Source organism: Poecilia reticulata, chromosome 23, assembly GCF_904066995.2.
Source record: "Poecilia reticulata chromosome 23, P_reticulata-male-v2, whole genome shotgun sequence".
NCBI classification, from domain to species: Eukaryota; Metazoa; Chordata; class Actinopteri; order Cyprinodontiformes; family Poeciliidae; genus Poecilia; species Poecilia reticulata.
In genome coordinates this window covers 17,902,751-17,923,903 of record NC_088852.1, presented here as the reverse complement: position 1 = coordinate 17,923,903, position 21,153 = coordinate 17,902,751, and the positions used below count along the sequence as shown (strand labels likewise).

The following is a 21,153-nucleotide window of genomic DNA, read 5'->3' as shown; positions in this document are numbered from 1 at the left end:
CTTTCTGATTTCAAAGTGAGTCCATGTATGCCTGATGTCATGGCTTGGTGACTAACACTGAGGGGGAAAGCAGGTGATCTCATTTCAGTTGATGGTAAATCAGAAAGCTTTTTATTGCACTTTGTTTTAACCCCCTCACTTCATCTAGCTCTAAACAAAAAGCTCCATCTACCAGTTAAGTGATATTTGGAAGTCTGTTGTGGTAATATGTAATGTGTATTTTAACCAGATGTCTAAGGGCTGTACAGCCAAACTTACTACTTGAAATCAAGCTCAGTTTTCAGTGTGAAACACCTAAGATGTCAAAAACAGGGACCAAGATCCAGTTTCTAAATCAGTCATATTCAGCTGTCATAAGCCTAAAAACACATGTACAGCTAAGGCTGAAATTAAAATTGAAAACATTCTATTAAACCCTTTAATAATAGGGGCTCATAGAAAATCAGATCCTTGAGAACAAAACCCAAACTCTGGGGGGTGTCTGAGGCTTGAAGACCCCCTGTGGTTTTACAACTGTCAGCAACAAAAGGCACCTCTCAGCTCCGTCTGCCCAGCTTTCTTCTGCTGTTTGTTCCTTTGCACAACTGCCATGTTAAATGGGTTCACTGTGAGCTGCCAGCGTGGAGCTCAGGCAGTCAAGGAGAGACATCTATTGCCTGCATCTACATTAGCAAGAATAAAACTCATATTCTTGCTAAGGCCTGTTCAACTCATAAATTGTTAAATAGCTCACGTGGTCACCAAATGTATCAAGGGTTACAAAATTTACACTTCAAAGCTGTTTTAATAAACTTATTTCATTCCGCATGCATTTATTTGTTCCTATAATAGAAGTAACCTAGCTTGGTAAAAACCAGCCCCTAGTTCTGCGCTTTGCTTCGTTCTGAGGGTCTGGAGTGTTGAGTAGCTGTTGCTTGCTGGAGGCAGGGCCTCTGTTAACGTCAGGCTAGAAGTTACTTTACATCACACTTTTTTGATTATGTAGTTATTCCTGCTACATAATAGTAGAAAAGAATGAAATATACTACAATCCAAATTCTGTTTCTCAGAAAATTACAAATTTACATTGGACTAAAGTAAAAAATTATATATATATATATATATATATATATATATATATATATATATATATATATATATATATATATATATATATGTGTATAGAGAGAGAGAGAGAATTTATTTTATAATTTAATTTTTTTTGGTCAACTGAAAAGATGTCTATGAAGTGTACACTATTTGCAGTCAATACTTGGCCATGGCTCCTTTTGCATAAATTGCTGCATCACAACAGGTGTGGAGAAGAGCAGCTTGTTGCTCTGCTGGTTTACTGAAGCCCAGGTGGCGTTAATAGCCTGGCGTCTCTCATTTTTATTGTCAAGTGGAACCTTGACAATAAAAATCCTCCATAAATTCTCTAAAGGGTTTGGATCAGGTCAGTATGCTGGTCAATCACAGTAACGCCGTGGTAACTTAACCATCTTTTGGTACTTTTGGCAGTATGGCCAGCTGCCAACTCATGCTGGGAAATGAAATCAGCATTTCCATGAAGCTTGTCAGCTGAAGGCAACATGAAGTCTTTTAAAATCTCCTAGGTAACTATGCTGACATTAAATTTTAATAAAAACACCAGCCTTAGACTTGGCTACCTAAATCCTAATTGATTGTGGAAACTTCACTTTGGACCTCAATCAGAGCTTCTGCATTTGCCTTCCAGACTCTGTGAGGACAAATGCTTCCAACATAACTCACAAAGCTTCTGATAGTTGTTGCTCGTTTCTCGGATATGTCTGAGTATAGAAACGTTGACTCAACTCCAACCTCTCACATCTCCCACTGAATGGCCTTTGCTTCACACTTCTCTCAAGATTGTTGCTACTTCTTTACCACACTTTTTCCTTCCTCCCAACTTTCCATCTAAATGTTTGGATACAGCTCTCTCTGCACAGTCAGGCTCTTTAGCGATGACCTTGAAATGTCTGGCTTGCCTTCTGTGCTGCACACGATTGAGCAAGCCATACAACGGTCATAGCATTTCAGTATTAAAATCAGTTTTTTGTCAATTTAATGAAGTACTAAATGTTTCAGGGGAACTACATCTTTGGTTTTCAATCAGCTCTAAGTTGTCGTCATCAAATTACATATTGGAAATATGTCAAAAGCATGTCTGAAAATTCAGATCTCGTATCTCAAGTTCATTCCTCTTACATTTTCTGCTCAGTGTGACGTTACTCTGGGAACGTAGTGTGAACAGGAACAATTTGTGCTTCCTACAACATCACTTTTATCTCTTCCTCAGTGAAATTTAACGCTGGAGGACAAAACTGGATAAATAAATTAAAGAAGGGCAGAGAAGTGCAGTGAGTAGTAAAGTAAGCAGAACTGTAATTTTACAACTTAAGCAATACAACCAGAAAACAGTGCTTTATTAGTGGAGCCAAACAGCATGTGAAAAATTTATCTTTATTGAAAGATTGACCTTTACAGTGTCGATATCCCAAACAAGGTTTTGCACTTCAACAAACAGCCTGGCTTTGGAATGCTGACCGAGCTTTCACCTTTAGCAGGTTGAGGTATGATAGTTCATGTGTTACTGAGGGTACTTCAGAAGGAGTACCAGCACCTTCAAACTGGCTGCTAGGTCCTTGTATGACTGGTGTCAGAGCTTGCTCAGATTTTTTGTTTCCGGTTGGTTGGACGTCACCAAGGTTGCCCTCTGTCACCTATTCAGTTCACAATCTTTATGGAGGTGCAGACAAGGTATCTGAGTCCACCTTTTGGTGGCGTTGGGTCTCTCCTTTTTTGCAGATGATGTTGTTCTGTTGGCTTCATCGGCTCCAGCTTTAACTGGAGTGGACCAGAGCAATTTCAAGGATGAAAATCAGCACCTCCAAATCTGACCATGGTCTTTGGCCATGGTCTGGGTTGGAGAAGAAGTCCTGTACCAAGTAACGGAGTCTAAGGGGTTTTTTCAGTGGAGTTGGTCTACTGGGGACCAAATTTGAAACATTTTGCTACATCTTCAACTGGTGCGGTTTCCTGTCACACTGCATTCTGTCAGACGAACCAAACCCTTTGAAAAATCTATTTACCCTTTCACCTTTGGGGGCGCTGCACCAAGAACTACTGAAGGAAGCAAAAGCACAAACACCCCACTGAGCACATCTTCTGTCGTAAAATGGAGTGGTGTGTACGGATCCGTCTGGTGACATGGAAAAATAAAGTTCATGGTCACAACTTGTTATAATTAAGTCATTCTCACAAAATAAATAAATTGTTATTAAGTCATAGCCATGATATATATATTTTTTTGTCCCATGTCATCAGTTGTGCTCTGTAGGTATGAGACTTTAGCAGTTTTGTCTTTGACAAAAGACCACAAGCCGTTTCTCCTACTAGCGATACGTTTGTTTTGGTTCTATTTACCCATAATGCTCTGCGCTTTCTAGGCAAACAAAATCAAGTTAAAGTAAAGCAACCTAAATAGGACTGGTGCACCCCAAGTATTTTGGGGTATTGTTCATAAATAAAGTAAAAACTGGAGCAGAAGATCGATAGGTGAATTATTGTGACGTCTGCATTGATGCAGGGGAGATATTCTCAAATTACCAGTCAATCTACATTTCTACCCTCATCATCTGTGATCACAAGCTCTGGGTAGAGGCTGAAATGAGGTTCCTCTCCAGGGTGTCTGGGCTCTCCCTGGAATATGGGGTGAAAAGTTGGGTCCTTGTCCTGCGACGGACTGGCGACTTGTCCAAGGTGACCCTGCCTCTTGCCCGTTGACCTTGGAGATGGGCAACATCACCCCCGCGATCGCACTGGAAATAAGCGTGTAAGATAATGGCTGGACGGATGGAAGTCCAGTTATCTGGGAAGGGCTCAGAGTAGAGCTCCTGCTTTTAGCATGATTAAGTTGTTATGGGAATACCAATATAAGATAGTAAAATCTTTACAACTCTAAAACATATAAATGACTAACATTCATCCAGCTTACATTATAAAAGCTGGGTTCACTTTCCTCGCTGTGACTCATGCACTCCGCAGGGAAACATGACTCAACATGTCGGAAGATGGTGAGGTCATCCTATGTGTTTATATATTAAAGAAGTTAATTGTTGATAGGAAATTATCAATGATGTGAAAGAATAATATGAACATTAATGACATAGCAATTCTACACAGCATTTATTTTTGTGTTTGTCATTTTTGTCTTTTTGTTTGGCTGTAAATATTTTTCACTCCAAAAAAGAGAGACCATTAAAATATTTCAGGTCCTATTTCAATTCAAATTCATCTTCTATTTTAAAAGTTTAAAATCTATATTAACATATTTCCTCCAACCTCTATTGCATGTCATTTCATAAAATCAGAAATTTCTGTTAATAATCAGTTTTTAATTATCTAATGTTACATAAACATGATATGTAAGTTTACTTATATTGTTCTCTATCTATAGTGAATATATAAAATAGATTAATTTTGCTTTTTGAAATGAATTTGAAAAATAACAGTTTTTTAGTGTTAACTAAATAAAAAATGTAGAACGACGATAAAACATTACTAAATGTTGTCGGGAGATCACGTCCAATCAAGTCTAATTTTATTCGACTGAGAAGGCGGAACTAGTTGGAAAAACTGGCCAATGAGAGCCAGCCAGCCTCCAGTTAGCTGCTATTTTCTAACAAGATGGCTGCCGTTCCTGAGAGCAGAGTTCTTACTTTCAGCGTTTTTAAATGGAGCTCATATTCCTCCACATATTTACCCGAGTGAGTGTTGAGGACATTAGCTAGCTGCATGTTTGCATGAGTGTTAATGGCTGATGGAGGGCGTTCTGTCGCTCGGAGCACCGGTGGACGGTCCAGCCGGCTGGGCTTGGCCTAGCTCGTCTCAGATCCAACACAGCGAGTGCTAGCTGAGACAAGGGCGCTCGCTGGGCTGGTTTATTTATTTATTTATTTTGACTATTCTAAAGATTTTATGATTCAGTAGCGTGTGACATTTATAGCCCTTAATACAACGTTAAACTGCGTATTATAAACGTGTAGCTAAGCCTCAGTAGCAGTTACTGGTCTTAGCACAAGGTGATGTGAGTTCTTGCAGTCGGAACGTAAACAAAGCAAAACATGTTACTATCTTTCAAAAGTGGGGCATTTTAAACAACTCCAAATTCAATAATCTATACCCTGTTGCATTAGCATGCTGTGTGGAAATAAATGTTTATGTTAGCATAACTGAAGCTGATACACACAGGTCCTGTTACTAAACAGCTCATTAGCTAATTAGCCTGTTTACTTGTGTTTGGAAACTAAATCAGACTTCGTGGTTTGCTTGAAATATGGCAACACTGCTTAATCAGTGGAGTGTTGTTATTGTCGGGTACAGTGTACATGTCTGCTATATTTTAGCTGTTGCTGCTTCACAGCTTCATCATGCTAGCTACTGCTAATTGAACTATCGAGTTTCATCTATGCTGTCACCGGAAGCTGTTCATGTACGCGTATGGCAGTTTATATAATTACTGTCCTGTAAATGTTTTTTTTATTTTTTATTTTTTGTCTTTTCTTGCCTTTGTTGTTGCTAACTTGATTGGTCACTTTCCAGACTCGGTAAATAAAGCCAAGCTTTTTCATTTCTTAGGAATATCTTGGTGGATAAACCTAACGATCAGTCCTCCAGGTGGTCTTCAGAGAGCAACTATCCTCCACAGGTAGGCTGATTCAGTTAGCCAATGACGTTGCATCTATAAAATGTAGAGAACGAGGTCCCTATATAGAAATTAAGTCATGAATTCAAGCGCATTTCCTTAGGACAAATAAGGGAATAACATCACATAACATCATAATAGTCCTCTGCTGACTTGTCTCCATTTTAATCTGCAAATAACTGCTCCTGTATGATTAAAAGAGGTTATTACCTTTTGTTCACATTTTCTTAATAAACATACAACTGTGGTTTTCTCCTTCATAGATCACTTTGTCCTTTCACACCTTACATGTTGGTTTATTGAGGTCATAGACTGTGTTTTCTTTTAGATCACGCAGCAGGGATTTCAAGACCAAAGGGTGACCAACAAGTCACAGCATTCACCTGAGCAGTGCTGTGTATGCTGTTCTAACAGGACTTTTAAATGCATTTGGTGTCCTAAATACAATCAAAGTTGTTGTGTGTTCTCCTTCAGATGTCATCATCTGCATCAGGTTATAGGGTTGTAATATCAGTGGGTTGCCTTCAACTTCTGGGCTTATCAGTAGAGCCTGAGTTCTAAAGAACATGTGGCTAAAGGATGAGCAGAAAGGGGAAGTGGTTAGAGATGCTCTTAAAGAGGTGAAGCTAGTAGGCATGTCAACAGCCAATAATGAGTTGTTTATCATGTTTAAATGAAAACATGATTTTTTTTTCTCTGGATAATTAGTTGTTTTTGACATGTCTGGGGGGAAAGGACTTAAAGATGGGTGACTTTGCTGCATTCTGATAGCTTGAACAAAACACAATGTGTAAAGTTCCATTCATGAAAAAAAGGTTCTCCCCTTTTTGTGATTTTTGCAAACTTTATGGCTCTACTTACTGTGTGATTCCCCTCCGCCCCCCACCCCACACACCCCCTCAGTTTCACTGCACTGCCGCAGAAGTTAACATTTACAGTCTTAATTATCACCATGCATGGCGGTACAGCCAGTCTTCACCAAGGAATGGCTCCTTGCTATTTTTATGCTTCATGTTGTTTTGTGTGTCTGTCTCTTCTTCACCAGTTTTTAATCTTGAAGTTGGAAAGGCCGGCGATTGTTCAGAGCATCACCTTTGGCAAGTATGAGAAGACTCATGTCTGCAACCTCAAGAAGTTCAAAGTGTTTGGTGGGATGAGCGAGGAGAACATGACAGAACTTTTATCCAGGTGAGCTCCTCGACTACAGAGTCCAGTTCTAAAGTAGACCACTTGATCTCTGTCTCTTGCACAGCACTTGGCTGTCAGAACCAGGGCGGAGAATAAAAAGTTAAGCCGTTTTATGGAGTGTTTGTCTTTGTTCTCAGTTTTTACTATCCCAGCATGATTTACAGTTTAATGCCACATCTCCTTGACCAAATAAATAAAACCCTTAAGGAATGTGATTCTAAGTCAGGATTGGGATTGGGAAATGTCAGCACTGGACAGTCACTCTTCTCTGTCCAGGTGACCTCTCCACCGTTTCTAGGTGAAGCTCCTCCTCACTTCTTCAGATTAGCCAGCAGCAATTAGCTAACCCAGGTGGAACTGAACATCTGCTGAGCTCATTATAAAAATGTTGGTAAAAACGTTGTTAAAGGGCTAATGGAGAAGGAGTGATGTTTTTGATGACTTCCTGAAGGTGGAATTTCAGAAGGAGCTTTTAAAGAGGAAGTCAAATTAGATTAATATTTTTATGATGATGTTAGCATTGTTGCTAGATTATGCTATAATGGAAATATATACCTGAAAAACATATTACTGATGTTTTATCAAATATGTAAAAAGCATTTTTATAAACGTTTCCTACTTCAGCTTTAGTGAAATAAATAAACCAACAATGAAAGTTAAAATGGTGTTTAAGAACTGACCGGTCTTCTTTCTGCTTGCCTCTCAGTGGCCTTAAGAACGACTACAACAAGGAGACGTTTACGTTAAAGCATAAGATTGATGAGCAGATGTTTCCCTGCAGATTTGTGAAAATAGGTAAAAGGCATCCGTCTGTGATTGGGTTCGTTTACAATGCTCAGGTTTTCCATTTCTCCTTAATTTGCCTGAATCTTTTCTGCCTGTTTGCCGTAGTGCCTCTGATGTCTTGGGGCCCCAGTTTTAACTTCAGCATCTGGTACATTGAACTGCACGGCATTGAGGACCCTGATGTGGTGCAGCCCTGCCTTAACTGGTACAGCAAGGTCAGAACTCCAAGATTTATCTTTCAAAATACTCCTAACATTTCCAACTATTTCTCTCAAATGAATTTAATTATTTCAAACACCTTTTGTCTTGAAAATTAATTTGTAGAATAACTTAAACTTAGGCATTTCTTTCTTATTATGCCACTAGAAGTATTATATATATATATATATATATATATATATATATATATATATATATATATATATATATATATATATATATATACACACACACACACACAACTTTACAATGTCAGTCCCATTTGGCACCACAGAGGCAATATTCTTAGAGTAATTCATAAGATGTGCATGTTGAAGTACTCAAGACATTTTTGATAATATTTCACTATCATACAACTTCAGTGATTTTTTTTTTCTTTAACTTAATCTTATTGTAGAATTTCTCTAAACCACTGTAGATCTGTTGCAGCTGTGGAGCATGGTGGTGCTACTATCATGATGTGGGCTTATTTTCTGTTTGCAGTTCTGGTGCTTCATAGAAAGAAGCTTGTTTAATGAAAGAAGGACGAATACTTTCAGAATGAGTTTTTCCTGACTCTTGGACACAGATGGGCTTGTTCTTCATCCATAAGGCAGATCTACTCAGTCTAATTCTATGCTTTGTGCTCTTAGCGACATGATGTTTTACTATTTATTATATATTATGTTTTAAATTACTAATTGCACGTTCTGAACCATTTGAAAGGTTTGTTGCAGTTTATTTTCACATGTTTGACCAAACTTGTGAAGTTCTTGGTGTATTTAAGTGAGCTGTGCTGGTGCAGAGTTAGCAAATTAAGCAGTAAGTCAGTACATTTATTTCTGTATTAAAAAGAAAATTAAACGGGTTCTGTGGTGGCGCAGGGGCATAGCACGACCCACGCATTGAGGTCCTGGCCCTCATGGTGGTGGTCGCAGGTTCGATTCCCGTCCTGTCGACATTTACCGCATGTCTTCCCTAAATGATTGCCGTCTTTCCTGTCGAACTACTTTCAAATAAAGCCCACTAGAGCCAACAAAACCTTAAAAAAAATAAATGAATAAAAAGAAAATTAAACATTTTAAAGAAATTCAGCTGTTTTTCTGTATTGGCTGATACTAGACCTCACATATCTCTACAAGTAATTCATCCTTAATTCAGTGTCATACAATGACAGGAAGTCGTCTTCAAAGATCAGATTTAACTTGTGGAATCGATGTAAAGTTGCTGTCCATCGTGTCATTTCAGTACAGAGAACAGGAAGCCATCCGGCTCTGCCTCAAGCACTTCCGGCAGCACAACTACACGGAAGCCTTCGAGTCGTTGCAGAAGAAGACGCGCATAGCCCTGGAGCACCCCATGCTCACACACCTGCACGACTGTCTGGTGCTGCAAGGAGACTTTGACGCCTGTGAGGAGCTCATAGACAAAGCAGTGAGAGGTACGGCTCTGGCTCCGCCTCATTCTGCAGCTCTCTGGAAGTGAACATGTGCCGACGCTCACTGCTTTCCCAACATTCCACCGTCTCATTTTCTCTGCTAGATGGTTTGTTTAACCAGTATATCAGCCAGCAGGAGTACAAGCCCAGGTGGAGTCAGATCATCCCCAAGTGCAACAAAGGTACAGGCAGCCAAGAAATCAGCCGAGACGACGTGAACAGTGAGAGCTTCTATTCGCCTGGGAAATCCTCCCAGTCTGTTGGATTAAACACTCCAGAGCTCTGAAAGTTCGCTGGAAACCTAACCCTGCTTTCTGTTTCCCTGCCTCCTTCCTTCCCACCCACTCCCTCACTTTCATCCTCCATCCTCATGTTCCGCCCTTATCTCCTCCCCGTCTCCTCGTTTCCAGGTGACGCCGATGACAACAGGCCCGGGATGAGGGGAGGACATCAAATGGTCATTGACGTCCAGACTGGTGAGACCCACGCAGACGCTGCCATGAGTCACTTCCTCCTACGTCTGATTGGAAATGCAAAGCTCTGTTTCGGAGTAATCAAATTAAGCCTCGTTTCCTCCACCTTCAGGCCAACGTTTAAGACTCGCATCACTACTTCTGCTTTGACGGTGACAGCACTTCAGTTGTGATTTGTTGAGGCTGGGATAAAAGCCTGTATAATGTGTGGAGGCGGATCTGCAGACTGCTGGGTGGAGTCACTACAGCGCTGAGCTCAGACTCCCTCCAAACAGCAGTTGGTGTGCATCAGCAAGTTGATACAGTTTACTTCCATGAACCATTTATTATAAAAAGAGGAATCATTGGACAGTTAAACTCCTTATCGTTTAGGTTGCTTATTTTATGCTGACACTCACTTTATTATGTGATTCTGAATGTTTCATCAACCTGAGGTGAACCATCCATCCATCCATTTTCTTGCACCCTTTTTCCCTCAGTGGGGTCGGGAGGGTTGCTGGTGCCCATCTCCAGCCAACATTTCGGGCGAGAGGCGGGGTCACCCTGGACAGGTCGCCAGTCTGTCGCAGGGCAACACAGAGACACACAGGACACACAACCATGCACACACACACTCACACCTAGGGACAACTTGGAGAGGCCAATTAACCTGACAGTCATGTTTTTGGACTGTGGGAGGAAACCGGAGTACCCGGAGAAAACCCACGCACGCACAGGGAGAACATGCAAACTCCATGCAGAAGGACCCCAGGCTGGGAATCGAACCCAGAACCTTCTTGCTGCAAGGCAACAGCTCTACCAACTGCGCCACTGTGCAGCCCCTGAGGTGAACCAATCAGGCCTTTTTGATGGAGATTTGGTGTCGTAGATAAAAGAAGAAATTAACACTTGTGGCCACAAAGTTTCAAGATTTCTTCTAAAATTGTACCGTTTGTGGGGTCGTTTCAGTAACCATGTCCACATTTTCCACGCTGCGTACTGCATACTCTGAAATGTGGCCTCCATTCAGACAGTTCTGTGTGGTAAAACATGGCAGATGAGCAGCAGCAGACAGACATCCTGATTCCACCATGTCATCTTTTACCTTTTATCTACAAAAAGGTTCCAATTTCCTTTCTTTTTTTTTTACTTTGTAATGGTTTTGAAATGTACATTCAGACCCCTACTAACAGAAGCCTAGAACTTCTAGTTGGACAAAGGCAAATATAATAATAATAATAATAATAATAATTTAAAAAATCCAATAAGATTTTTTAAATTACTATTTTAAGTCTGACCTACTAATTTTGCCAAATTTCTTTATCATCACATATATCTGCTTTGGATTCTTTGATACTTTTTAGTATAGATCCTTTGTGTCTAACCTGGATTATTTTAATGCCGTTGTTTTTTTTTTAAACGAGATAAATTGTTCAAGTTTCTGTACTTTTTGGAGACCATCTGCGCTGTAGCTTTAACATAACACCCAACTTTGTCTCAGCTGTTTTTTCTCACGTTTCCTCTGGAACAGCTCCACTCTGTCTCCTGTCCAGCTCTTCTGTTAGTCTTCAGTCTGGTGCTTTGACCTTAACTTCATAATTCATTTTATTTGTTGTTTTTTTTTATTTATTTTGGATATTTAAAATATCTTCTCGTTCCAGAGTTAAATGTTCTTGCATCATTATGCCATTAACATTGTATTACTGGAAAATGGTCTTAAAACAATATTATCATTTATCGCAATAACTTCTGGGACAATTTATCATCCAGCAAAATTTGTCACGGTCACAGACCTAATCCCATGTTTTGCCTCTTACATTCTTTTTTAATCAGTTGACGGCCTTAATAAAAACATTTAGGACTTGTTTATTAACTTTTGGAGTCAATCACAGCAACCCAGTGATGAATCAGAGTCTAATAGTTTGACATAGAAAGCCCTTCCTCTCTGACATGTCTGAACTTGCTGAATGTGGTCATGGAACAGGTCTATTGGATGTTGATGGGCTGCTTTTCTCTGAGTTTGTCTTTGAAGCTGGCGTGCGTGCGTGCGTGCGTGCGTACGTGCGTGTGTGTGTGTGTGTGTGTGTGTGGGGCCTCTGTACTCTGGGCAGGGCGGCTAAAAGTTCAAACAGATTAATGGTCTGGAGTTCGTCCATGAAATGACGGCAGAATTAAAATCACCCTTTGCTTCTGTCATTTGTTGATGCAACTTATTTTGAGCTGGCCTAATGTCAGATGTCCACTCCTCTGATGTCTTCAATAGTGATGTAATATATGTGTGTGTGTGTGTGTGTGTGTGTGTGTGTCCTGCAGAGACGGTATACCTGTTCGGGGGTTGGGATGGCACTCAGGATCTGGCCGACTTCTGGGCCTACAGCGTCCAGGAGAACCAGTGGGCCTGCATCTCCAGGGACACAGAAAAAGAGGTGAGGGCCAGTCCAACGACACAAACCCACCAGCAGGTGGCAGCTCTGTAAGCCTGTCTGCTGTCCACCAATCAGAATGGCCCGAGCGCCCGCTCCTGCCACAAGATGTGCATCGACTCGCAGCGCCGGCAGATCTACACGCTGGGCCGCTACCTGGACTCCAGCGTCAGAAACAGCAAGTCCTTGAAGAGCGACTTCTACCGCTATGACATCACGGCCAACACCTGGACGCTCCTCAGCGAGGACACGTCAGCGGACGGAGGGCCCAAGCTGGTGTTTGACCACCAGGTAGCGCTCCTGTTTCACTCTGCCTTCTCTTTGTTTTTACTCAGGTTTTTTGTATTGGAGATTCTTTTTCAGTTGACCTCTGACCTCTGGTCACCAGCCTTCTTCCTGGTGGATTTCTACTTCCAAAAGCCAATAGAAAGCTTTCAAACTAATTCAGGGACTTTTTTGTTTTTTAACTTGACAGTTTTCTTTCTATTTTTTTAGATTTGCAAGTTTTTCTATAAACTGCACAGTGGAAGGCAAACCTTTCAACAAACCAAATATCAATTCCTGTTCATTTCATTTCATAAAAACTCATAATGGTCTTTATTTTTTCTCTGTTTTTGAAATTTAAGACTAAATTTTGTTTGGGATTTTGTTTAGCAAATAATCAACAAATCAGGTGTTCACTTTAAAAAAAAACTAACTACCAACTACCTGTTACTCACAGCACAAATTGGAAAGTGAATTTATTAGTGGTGCACAATAAATCTGCCAAACGATGAGCAGTTCGTTAAGTTCACTCTGGTTGATGCTTATAGGCAGAATCTGTTTGAGTTAGTGAGTTACATGTATATAAAAAAGCTTTTTTTCCTGTATTTGCCAGGCTGATCAGTAGGACTGCACCGATTCCACTTTTGTGGCCGATCATAAATTAAAAAAATAAATAAAAAATGTTTTCTTCTGTCTGAAAAGTCACTAAATAAAGCAACAATTCACTAAGTTGTTAACAGTGGGGTGACCAGTGCTTACCGTGGCTGTCACCTGATTATTTCTGTCAGTAAGAAGCAATTACCCCCAAATTAGAAAGTGATCCAGCAAACTACTTCCAAATTTTGTTAATGTCTTACCAAAATATATTAAAATACCAACCTGATCCGCCTTCCCTCTCCTGTTGTTGCAGATGTGCATGGACTCAGAGAAACACATGATTTACACGTTTGGCGGCCGCATCCTGACGTGTAACGGCAGCGTGGAGGACAGTCGGACGTCGGAGCCACAGTTCAGCGGTCTGTACGCGTTCCACTGCCAGGCAGGGACGTGGCGCCTCCTACGGGAAGACTCGTGCAACGCCGGGCCAGAGGACATTCAGTCCCGGATCGGACACTGCATGCTTTTCCACACCGTGAGTTTGACTTCAGACTGGATCCTGGTAGAGCTAACTACTGTTACCTGATGCTAACTGATGCTACCTCTGTACTGATCAACAGAGAAACCGCTGTCTCTATGTGTTTGGGGGTCAGAGGTCAAAGACATACCTGAACGATTTCTTCAGCTACGATGTGGATGGAGATCATGTAGAGATCATATCTGATGGTACCAAGAAGGATTCTGGGATGGGTGAGTTTTTAATTCCAATTGCTCTAACAATTAAAGCCAGACTGGGCTCAGATACAAGCGCTCATACGTTCCTGTCCCGTCTGCATGGCGACGTCAGAACGACTCAATGTTACCAAATGGAGGTCTGTTGACAACGGATTTGTTTTCTTTTTTTAAAATCAAATTTGAATGGTTTCTGAATTGTAATAAATGAGAAACTGGATTCTTTTGTGGTTGGACTTTTTGGCACATCCCTGTTATCTACCAATGTTATCTATATCTATAAAGGTCTAAAAAGCTAAAGGGTATAGTGACGACTTTTCAGACAATAAAGATTTGTATCAACCATTCAGCAGCTCAGGGTTTTTAAACATTGATGATTGACCGGAAATCTCCAATCAGTGCACATCTATACCTTCAATAGGATGCTTAGCAAACTTTAGGCAGAGTTTCTTCTTGGTAGAAGGATCTCCTTCCTGCAGGACCACTGGAGTTTTATCTGCAACAAATGTTTGTCATTAAATGTTCTTCTTTCACCGTTTCCCAGTTCCAATGACGGGTTTCACCCAGAGAGCCACCATCGACCCGGAGCTCAATGAGATCCACGTCCTGTCTGGGCTGAGCAAAGACAAGGACAAACGGGAGGAGAACGTGCGCAACTCGTTCTGGATCTACGACATCGCCCGCAACAACTGGTAGGTCCCGAAACGAAACGAAGGCCAGACCTCGTCGTTCAGAGACGATTCTGATCGTAACCACAACACTCACAGGAAGTTCTCCGACACATGCAGAGCGTCGCTCTGTCACCGTGATCACACCACAGAGGCTCAGTGTTCATGCAGCACTAGCTGGCTGCCAGCACTCAGTGTCTTTATATAACGGCGGACAAAAGAAATTGTCTTTTGAAGCGTTTCAGCAGGGAACAGTTTGATCACAGTAAACACGATGTGCAGGAAAAGCTGTGGCCAACTGCTTCTAGTGAATCACATCATTAGCATATGAGGTTTTAGTCCCTCATGTGCTACAATTTGTTCCTGTTTTGAATTTATGACACATGGTAAGAACTGGGGTAAACTAATTCTGGAAGTGTGGCTTTGTTTGTGTGTTTTTTACCACAACCAGAACAGCCTACGCTACGTTTGTTTTTTCCTTGATGGCTTCAGGATGTATTCAGGGTTTTTTTCTCCTTCTTCTTCTTCCTCGTCATCACTTCTGTGTGTGTGTGTGTGTGTGTGTTTGTTCACTCAGGTCATGTGTGTATAAGAACGATCAGGCTGTAAAAGAAAACCCGAGTAAGACGCTGCAGGAGGAGGAACCGTGTCCACGCTTTGCACACCAGCTGGTCTACGATGAGATGCACAAGGTAGCACGTCTACGCTGCGCTGCCACGCAGTCTGCACGTCCAAAACCCAAACAGTGTCAATAAAATACCCCCACCCTCTGACTGCATGCTGCCTCATGAATATTCTAGGACTAAGAAATCTGTCCGCTTAAAAATAAAGATAAAAACAACAAAATTTCACACAGACCAGCAGGAGCTGTAGTAGTTAGCTTTTTGAACACCAGGAGTCACTTCTGGTTTGTTATTCCTGCTCTCATCTCATATTATGCAACTATAAGTTCAGTTAAGTTGGATTTTTAAATATTTTTTTAATGTATCTTTTATTTTACCAGGACAAAAAACCCACTGAGATTAAAAACTTTTTCAAGGGAGTCCTGACCAAGAGCAGCAACAAATCCAGAATCAATGTGGTTTCCTCATTTTTTTCAGCACCAGAAAAAGTTTCTTACATCATACAGAAACAAAATGAAAATATATTTTCTTTGTTTTTTGGCCAGAATTTGTCAGTATTGTAAAAACCAACATTAAATGTCTGTATGTTGATAAACAGATATCACTCATTATTTTCTCACCACTGTACCTTTGATAAAAAGATCATGTTTCTGTTCCTACCACCGAGGTCAGTGCAGGTCAATCAGTCCCGTCTGAGTTCTTTTTAATTTAGTATTGCATGGATAATTTAGTGTAGGTGTTGGAGAACGTCTGTTCCATGCATGTTTATTCCAAAATGTCCAGGTACACTACCTGTTTGGAGGAAACCCAGGGAAGTCGTGTTCTCCTAAGATGCGCCTCGATGACTTCTGGTCCCTCAAACTGTGTCGGCCCTCTAAGGAGTACCTGCTGCGCCACTGCAGATACCTCATCAGGAAATACAGGTCTGCAGATTTCACTGTCACTCCGTCACCTGTTATGTTCAGGTCAATGACAAGACAGCAGATACAAAGATTTCTCTGTCATCTACAGTCAGGACTTTGTTTTAAAACTAGAGAACAGTAAATTATGGGAAATGGCAGTAGAGGTAACCTTAAAGTTGTAGCATGGGGCCATCTAGTGGTTGTAATCTGTAACAGCGGTCTGTCATTGTTTGACCATGACTGTGTGTGGTAGGTTTGAGGAGAAAGCCCAGTCAGAGCCACTGAATGCTCTGAAGTACCTTCAGAACGACCTGTCGCTAACCGTGGACCACACTGACCCTGATGAGACCAAAGAGGTACTGCAGCGTTCGCACACACTTCTTTAACTCGGCAAAGACCAAAACTAACTGGAGTGAATGTCAACCTGCATGTTCAGATGAGAGTAGAGCTGAGAGGCTTGGCTTAAAAATAAAATCTAAAAAAAAATATATATATATAATAATTTACTTCTGATACCCATATCTGAGGTTTAGTGTCAGCTGATACGATCCAGTACAGGAAATCAGCCTAACTGACTTAAAACAGACATAAAGGTACTGAATTACAGATGTGCCAACTCCACACCAGTACAGAACACTTAAATACACCAACAACTTCACAAGTTTGGTCCAACATGTAAAAACAACTTTCATCTGTTCAGTCAGAGCAGTCAGGAGTAGAACAGACGATGTGAAATAAATAATAATTAAACTGAAAAACTCAACAGCTTGACTACTTTGGTCAACAATTGTAAAAATAAACTGCAACAAACCTTCTTTCAAATGGTTCAGAAAGTGCAATTAGGAATTCTAAATATAGTGTAAAATAAAAAGTTTGATGTCACTTAGAGCACATAGCATAGAATTAGACTGAATAGATTTGTCTTATGGATTGGGAACATTGTTACCAATTTATGTATAGAATTTTTTATTTTCATTTTAATTTTTTTTTCAAAATTGGGACTGATGCAGATATTAACATCAGATCGTTGCATTTCTACTTTGAACTCCAGAATCTAAAGGTTTCCATTGGTGGAAAACAATCCACATTTTCCTTGAATTAAATCTTCAAAAACCAAAAAAAAAAAAAAACCCAAAAAAAGGATCAGTGGATGAAATGGATCTGCTGCCCAGCCGTAGGTGAGAGTAGGGCCGTTGGACTCTTCTGTTCTCCTGAATGTCGGTGACACACGTGTTTGTGTTGTTTCAGTTCCAGCTCCTACCAACTGCTCTCTTCAAGTCCAGTTCTGATTTCATCCCTCTAGGTAAGACCCTACTCAGTCTGAATGTGTGGGATACAGATACTGGATAGGTTGAGTCTGCTTGACTTCAGTTGGCGACAATACAAGAGGAAATCATGTTTATCATGTTTAGGCTGGAGATAAACGCCCTTCATTTTGCTTGTGGGACTGATTAAAAGTTCACTGTTTTACTTTAAATGAGCAGTAAGTGTCGGTGCAGAGTAACCCTCAGGCAGCAGCCTGAACCAGACCTGGGGTCAGTCCTCACTGACCTCTGCTCCCTCCTCCTCTCAGGCTTCTCTGACGTAGACCAGACGTACGCTCAGCGAACGCAGCTCTTTGACACGCTGGTCAACTTCTTCCCTGACAGCATGACGCCCCCGAAGGGCAACCTGGTGGACCTGATCACCCTCTAGCGTCCTGCTCCTTTCACACCTGGCTGAACACACACCTGTGCACACACACCTAAAACACACCAGACTGGTCAGCTGAGTCCACTTTGTCCAGCTCCACTTAACTGACCTGTGTTCTACAGGCTTTGTCACCATGGCGATGAGGGTATTAAAACACAGCACCACTGTGCTAGATAGACATGAGTGAGATTTCCTAAAAGCCTTTGGTGCTTTTTTATATTTTTTGTGTGTTTTTCTTTAGGTGAGAGCCGAGCGCTCGAAGCTCTAAAAGGTTTTAATTTGACAAAAAAAAAAAATGGTTGCACTTCTGCTTTGCTCTTCACACACAGGCGTTCAGTGAGTACTTTTAAGGCCAGTGGATTCTTTTTTCTTTAAAGTTGGCCGAGTTTCTCCAGCTCATCTGTTCGTTAGGCTTTTCCTGAACGTCTCTCCTGGGAAACACGTTCAGGTTCATCGTCCGGCTTCTTTCTGCTTTCGTTTTTCAAGAGCTGCTCGGCTTTCTTTGGGCTCACCACTTTTTTCTAGACGACATGCAGCCGCACCAACCACAAACAAAAATGTAGTTTACAATTTTAGTAGTTTTAGTGAGTGCGATGAGGGAAAAATATGAATATATATATATAGTCATATATATATGTCAAGATATCTAAAAGCCCTTTTGGGTCTGACTAATACAAGTTTAAACACTTCAGCTATTGGACTGCAAATTGATTCTAATGGCTGAAATTATGTACAAAATATGTAAATATACATACAGAATATTTTCCTGGATTGGATGCATTTTCTTCTGGAATGTTTCCCACCTTACTTAAACGTTTTGAGTTTACACATAGACACTCATTAGTTCCTGTATCATATTCAGCATAAGGGGAAAAAATCTGTGATTGTGCTTTAAGAACCTCGATTATTGTTACGAATGACCTTCTATAGGTTTCCTTAAAGTCCCTGGTGTGAGTGGAGAAAGATAAGTGGATCAGATAATAGATGTAGAATTACATCTACTAACAATATGCCCACAATCTGAAAATATCACTTTTTCCTGTTGATAAAAGGCATCAAAAATGAAAATGTCCACCATATAACACATCAAACACAGCATGGATATTGGTTTTCTAAAAATGTTAAAACTTTTATGTTCTGGTTGACACAAAGCTGCTACCTCTATCATGGAATGTGCGGCGCGTTTCCTCCTCTTTTACGTTAGTATTTCCTTAAAAAAGAAAGATTAGAATCAGCAGGACCTCATGCAATACATGAAATCATTGATCATATCATATTTGCTTTATGAAGAAAAATCTTCCTCCCTATTTAAGTAAATATCCATTAAAGGTGTCTGATTTTAACACAAAGCAGTAAAGAATGTATGTTTTAGTTGGTAAATTTCAGGGAAGTTTTTATTTACAGTCATTTCCTTAAACTGAACAGAAAATGGGAAAGCCGTGCCCTGCTGTTTACTGCAGCTGAAGCATAAATATGTACATTTATTAAGACTCTGGTTTAAAACCTAAACAACTGAATGATAGTCGAACCTTTTCTGTTAGTGTTCCTAACTAAATCCGTTGGCGTGTTGACGTGGACGGTCAACACGCCAGCGTGGCTGTTTAAAACTCCAAACCGGACCAGAACCACCAGGCATGGGCCGGAGGGAATCTTCCTCTCACTCCTCCAGTTTCTGTTTCCATGACACTCTTGACGTAGTAAATATAGGTTGATGTGCCTCGCAGTCGTAGATTCCTAACCTGTGACCTTCTAAACACATTAGTTTTATTTTATTTTATTTTTTTACTCACCAGCTGGTGTTTCTAAATCCCACTTGAGGAAACATCAGTCAGGGATCAGATCATTTTAAAGAGTTGATAAGTAGCAGTTATAAAAGTGCTGACATAAAGGTGTGGTTGCCAGGGTACAAGCTTGGATCTGGCCAAGTCAAATATTTCACTCCACTATTAAATAGTTTAAATCTGTACATTCTATTTTACATACAGATTATTGGTGCACTACGGCAAAGTATGGAGTGATTCTAATATCTTATTGGTCATAAAATATACATTTAGATCAAGCTAAATATTCATTCATGTCCCACCAGACATTCTTTACTGGTCCCAGTTTAGGACTGTAGGAACAGTAACAACTGATGACAGGAACTGTTTTCAGTGTCACCAGCTGAGAGGCTCCTAAAGGCAAATCACTGATTAGTGCAAACCAAACCAAAGGTTGTGCAGGAAGGTGAGCTGCACAGCTCCCACCCACCTGCAGCTGGGTGGGATTCTCCATTTAGAACGCTGGGAAAAAAAGTCCTGGTGTTTTTAGGAAGAATTTGCCAAACTAAGTGATACGAGTTGTTATGATTGCAATCCTTTAGCACAGAGATAAAAACCACTGTCCCCCATCACACGTGTGATTGTGGAAGCTTCATATGTAGCATATGAATATTAGAGCTTTGCTCACGAAACTGATATTTGAAATCACTAAATGTTATCCAGCTATTCTCTTACCAAAGGACACCTTTAGCAAAACACACTGAAAGAGTAGAAGATGATAACCATGGTATCAAATATCTTCAGCCATGAAAGCTCACTTCCTCTTCCTCTTCCTCTTCCTCTTGTTTCTCTTGGATTAAGTGAAAGTAGCTGGAGGATATCGCTAGCTGCTTTCTGGCAGGAGCATCACCTCTTTTAATAGACGTAGCTTTCAAAACTCTTAACATGGCAGACATTTTAAACCTTGGCAGAGAGAAGAGCGATGAATCTGGAATTTAATTTCTTTTTAATTTCTTTTAGTAGTACATGTCAATAAATTCAGTTTTTTTAAAAAATTTTTTTATTTCAGTAATTAAGTGTAGGAAGATACTTTTATTGGATTCATTACACCCCGAGTGATGCATTTCTGCTAATTTTGATTATTTTTGCCTTAAATTAGGGACTTAAAGAGACATAATCATTAGAATAAAAAAATACCACTGGATGGATGGATGGATTATACTGGATGATGATGAAGGGCGGTGGCATGTGCGTTTCCCCCTCCATGTTGCTTCTATACAGAATGGTTTCATGTGATAAAAGAATACCTGAGGAAGCAATAAGAAGGATTATTGAAGGTATTCTGATAATGTTTGAGACTCTCCACTTTACTGGAGCATTTCAGTTTTTTACCAGAAGAAGGTTTTGTTTAAGAAAGCTTCATTCTGAACACCTTAATTTACCAAACAATGCCAAATGCTTGTTTTCTTTTTTGGACATGTTGGGGAAATGGTCCCGCAACCTTTGCTGTGTCATAACTTATTACCATATATGGTCGTTGCCCGTCTCCAGAGCCCGCTGTGGGTCTGAGGAAGTGTAAGGCCGGTACTCTCTGATCCACACGCACCACTCTGTGCACACACAGAATGTGTAGAAAGCCTTGTAGTATTGCATTGTATGTAATGTATATAACAAATAAAGATTGTATTTTGTTCAAGTTTTCTCAAGTGCTGTTTCTATTGGT

At 40.5% G+C, this 21,153-nt stretch overlaps 1 protein-coding gene across 2 annotated transcripts; it reads left to right on the top strand.

The window, feature by feature from the left end:
• Positions 1-4,612: 4,612 nt before the first annotated feature.
• Positions 4,613-21,126, top strand: mkln1 (muskelin 1, intracellular mediator containing kelch motifs). 2 transcript variants are annotated; one of them, XM_008401514.3, is made up of 18 exons: positions 4,613-4,769; positions 5,641-5,710; positions 6,753-6,895; positions 7,602-7,690; positions 7,787-7,896; positions 9,128-9,320; positions 9,422-9,499; positions 9,728-9,793; positions 12,083-12,195; positions 12,271-12,483; positions 13,367-13,588; positions 13,674-13,803; positions 14,330-14,477; positions 15,031-15,145; positions 15,860-15,999; positions 16,232-16,334; positions 17,227-17,281; positions 17,552-21,126. In XM_008401514.3, the coding sequence occupies exons 1-18, from the start codon at positions 4,690-4,692 to the stop codon at positions 17,671-17,673; spliced, it is 2,190 nt and encodes a 729-aa protein (XP_008399736.1). In that variant the 5' UTR covers positions 4,613-4,689; the 3' UTR covers positions 17,674-21,126. The 2 variants fall into 2 exon arrangements, with proteins under 2 accessions (XP_008399736.1, XP_008399735.1); XM_008401513.3 differs by having other exon boundaries at positions 9,422-9,538.
• Positions 21,127-21,153: the final 27 nt, after the last annotated feature.

Bases quoted from the DNA above. Each gene is read 5' to 3' on its own strand.
- mkln1 (XM_008401513.3), top strand. From the start codon at position 4,690: ATGGCTGCCGTTCCTGAGAGCAGAGTTCTTACTTTCAGCGTTTTTAAA. The intron at 12,484-13,366 runs GTAGCGCTCCTG...CTGTTGTTGCAG, and splicing joins AGCTGGTGTTTGACCACCAG to ATGTGCATGGACTCAGAGAA. The intron at 16,000-16,231 runs GTCTGCAGATTT...TGTGTGTGGTAG, and splicing joins TACCTCATCAGGAAATACAG to GTTTGAGGAGAAAGCCCAGT.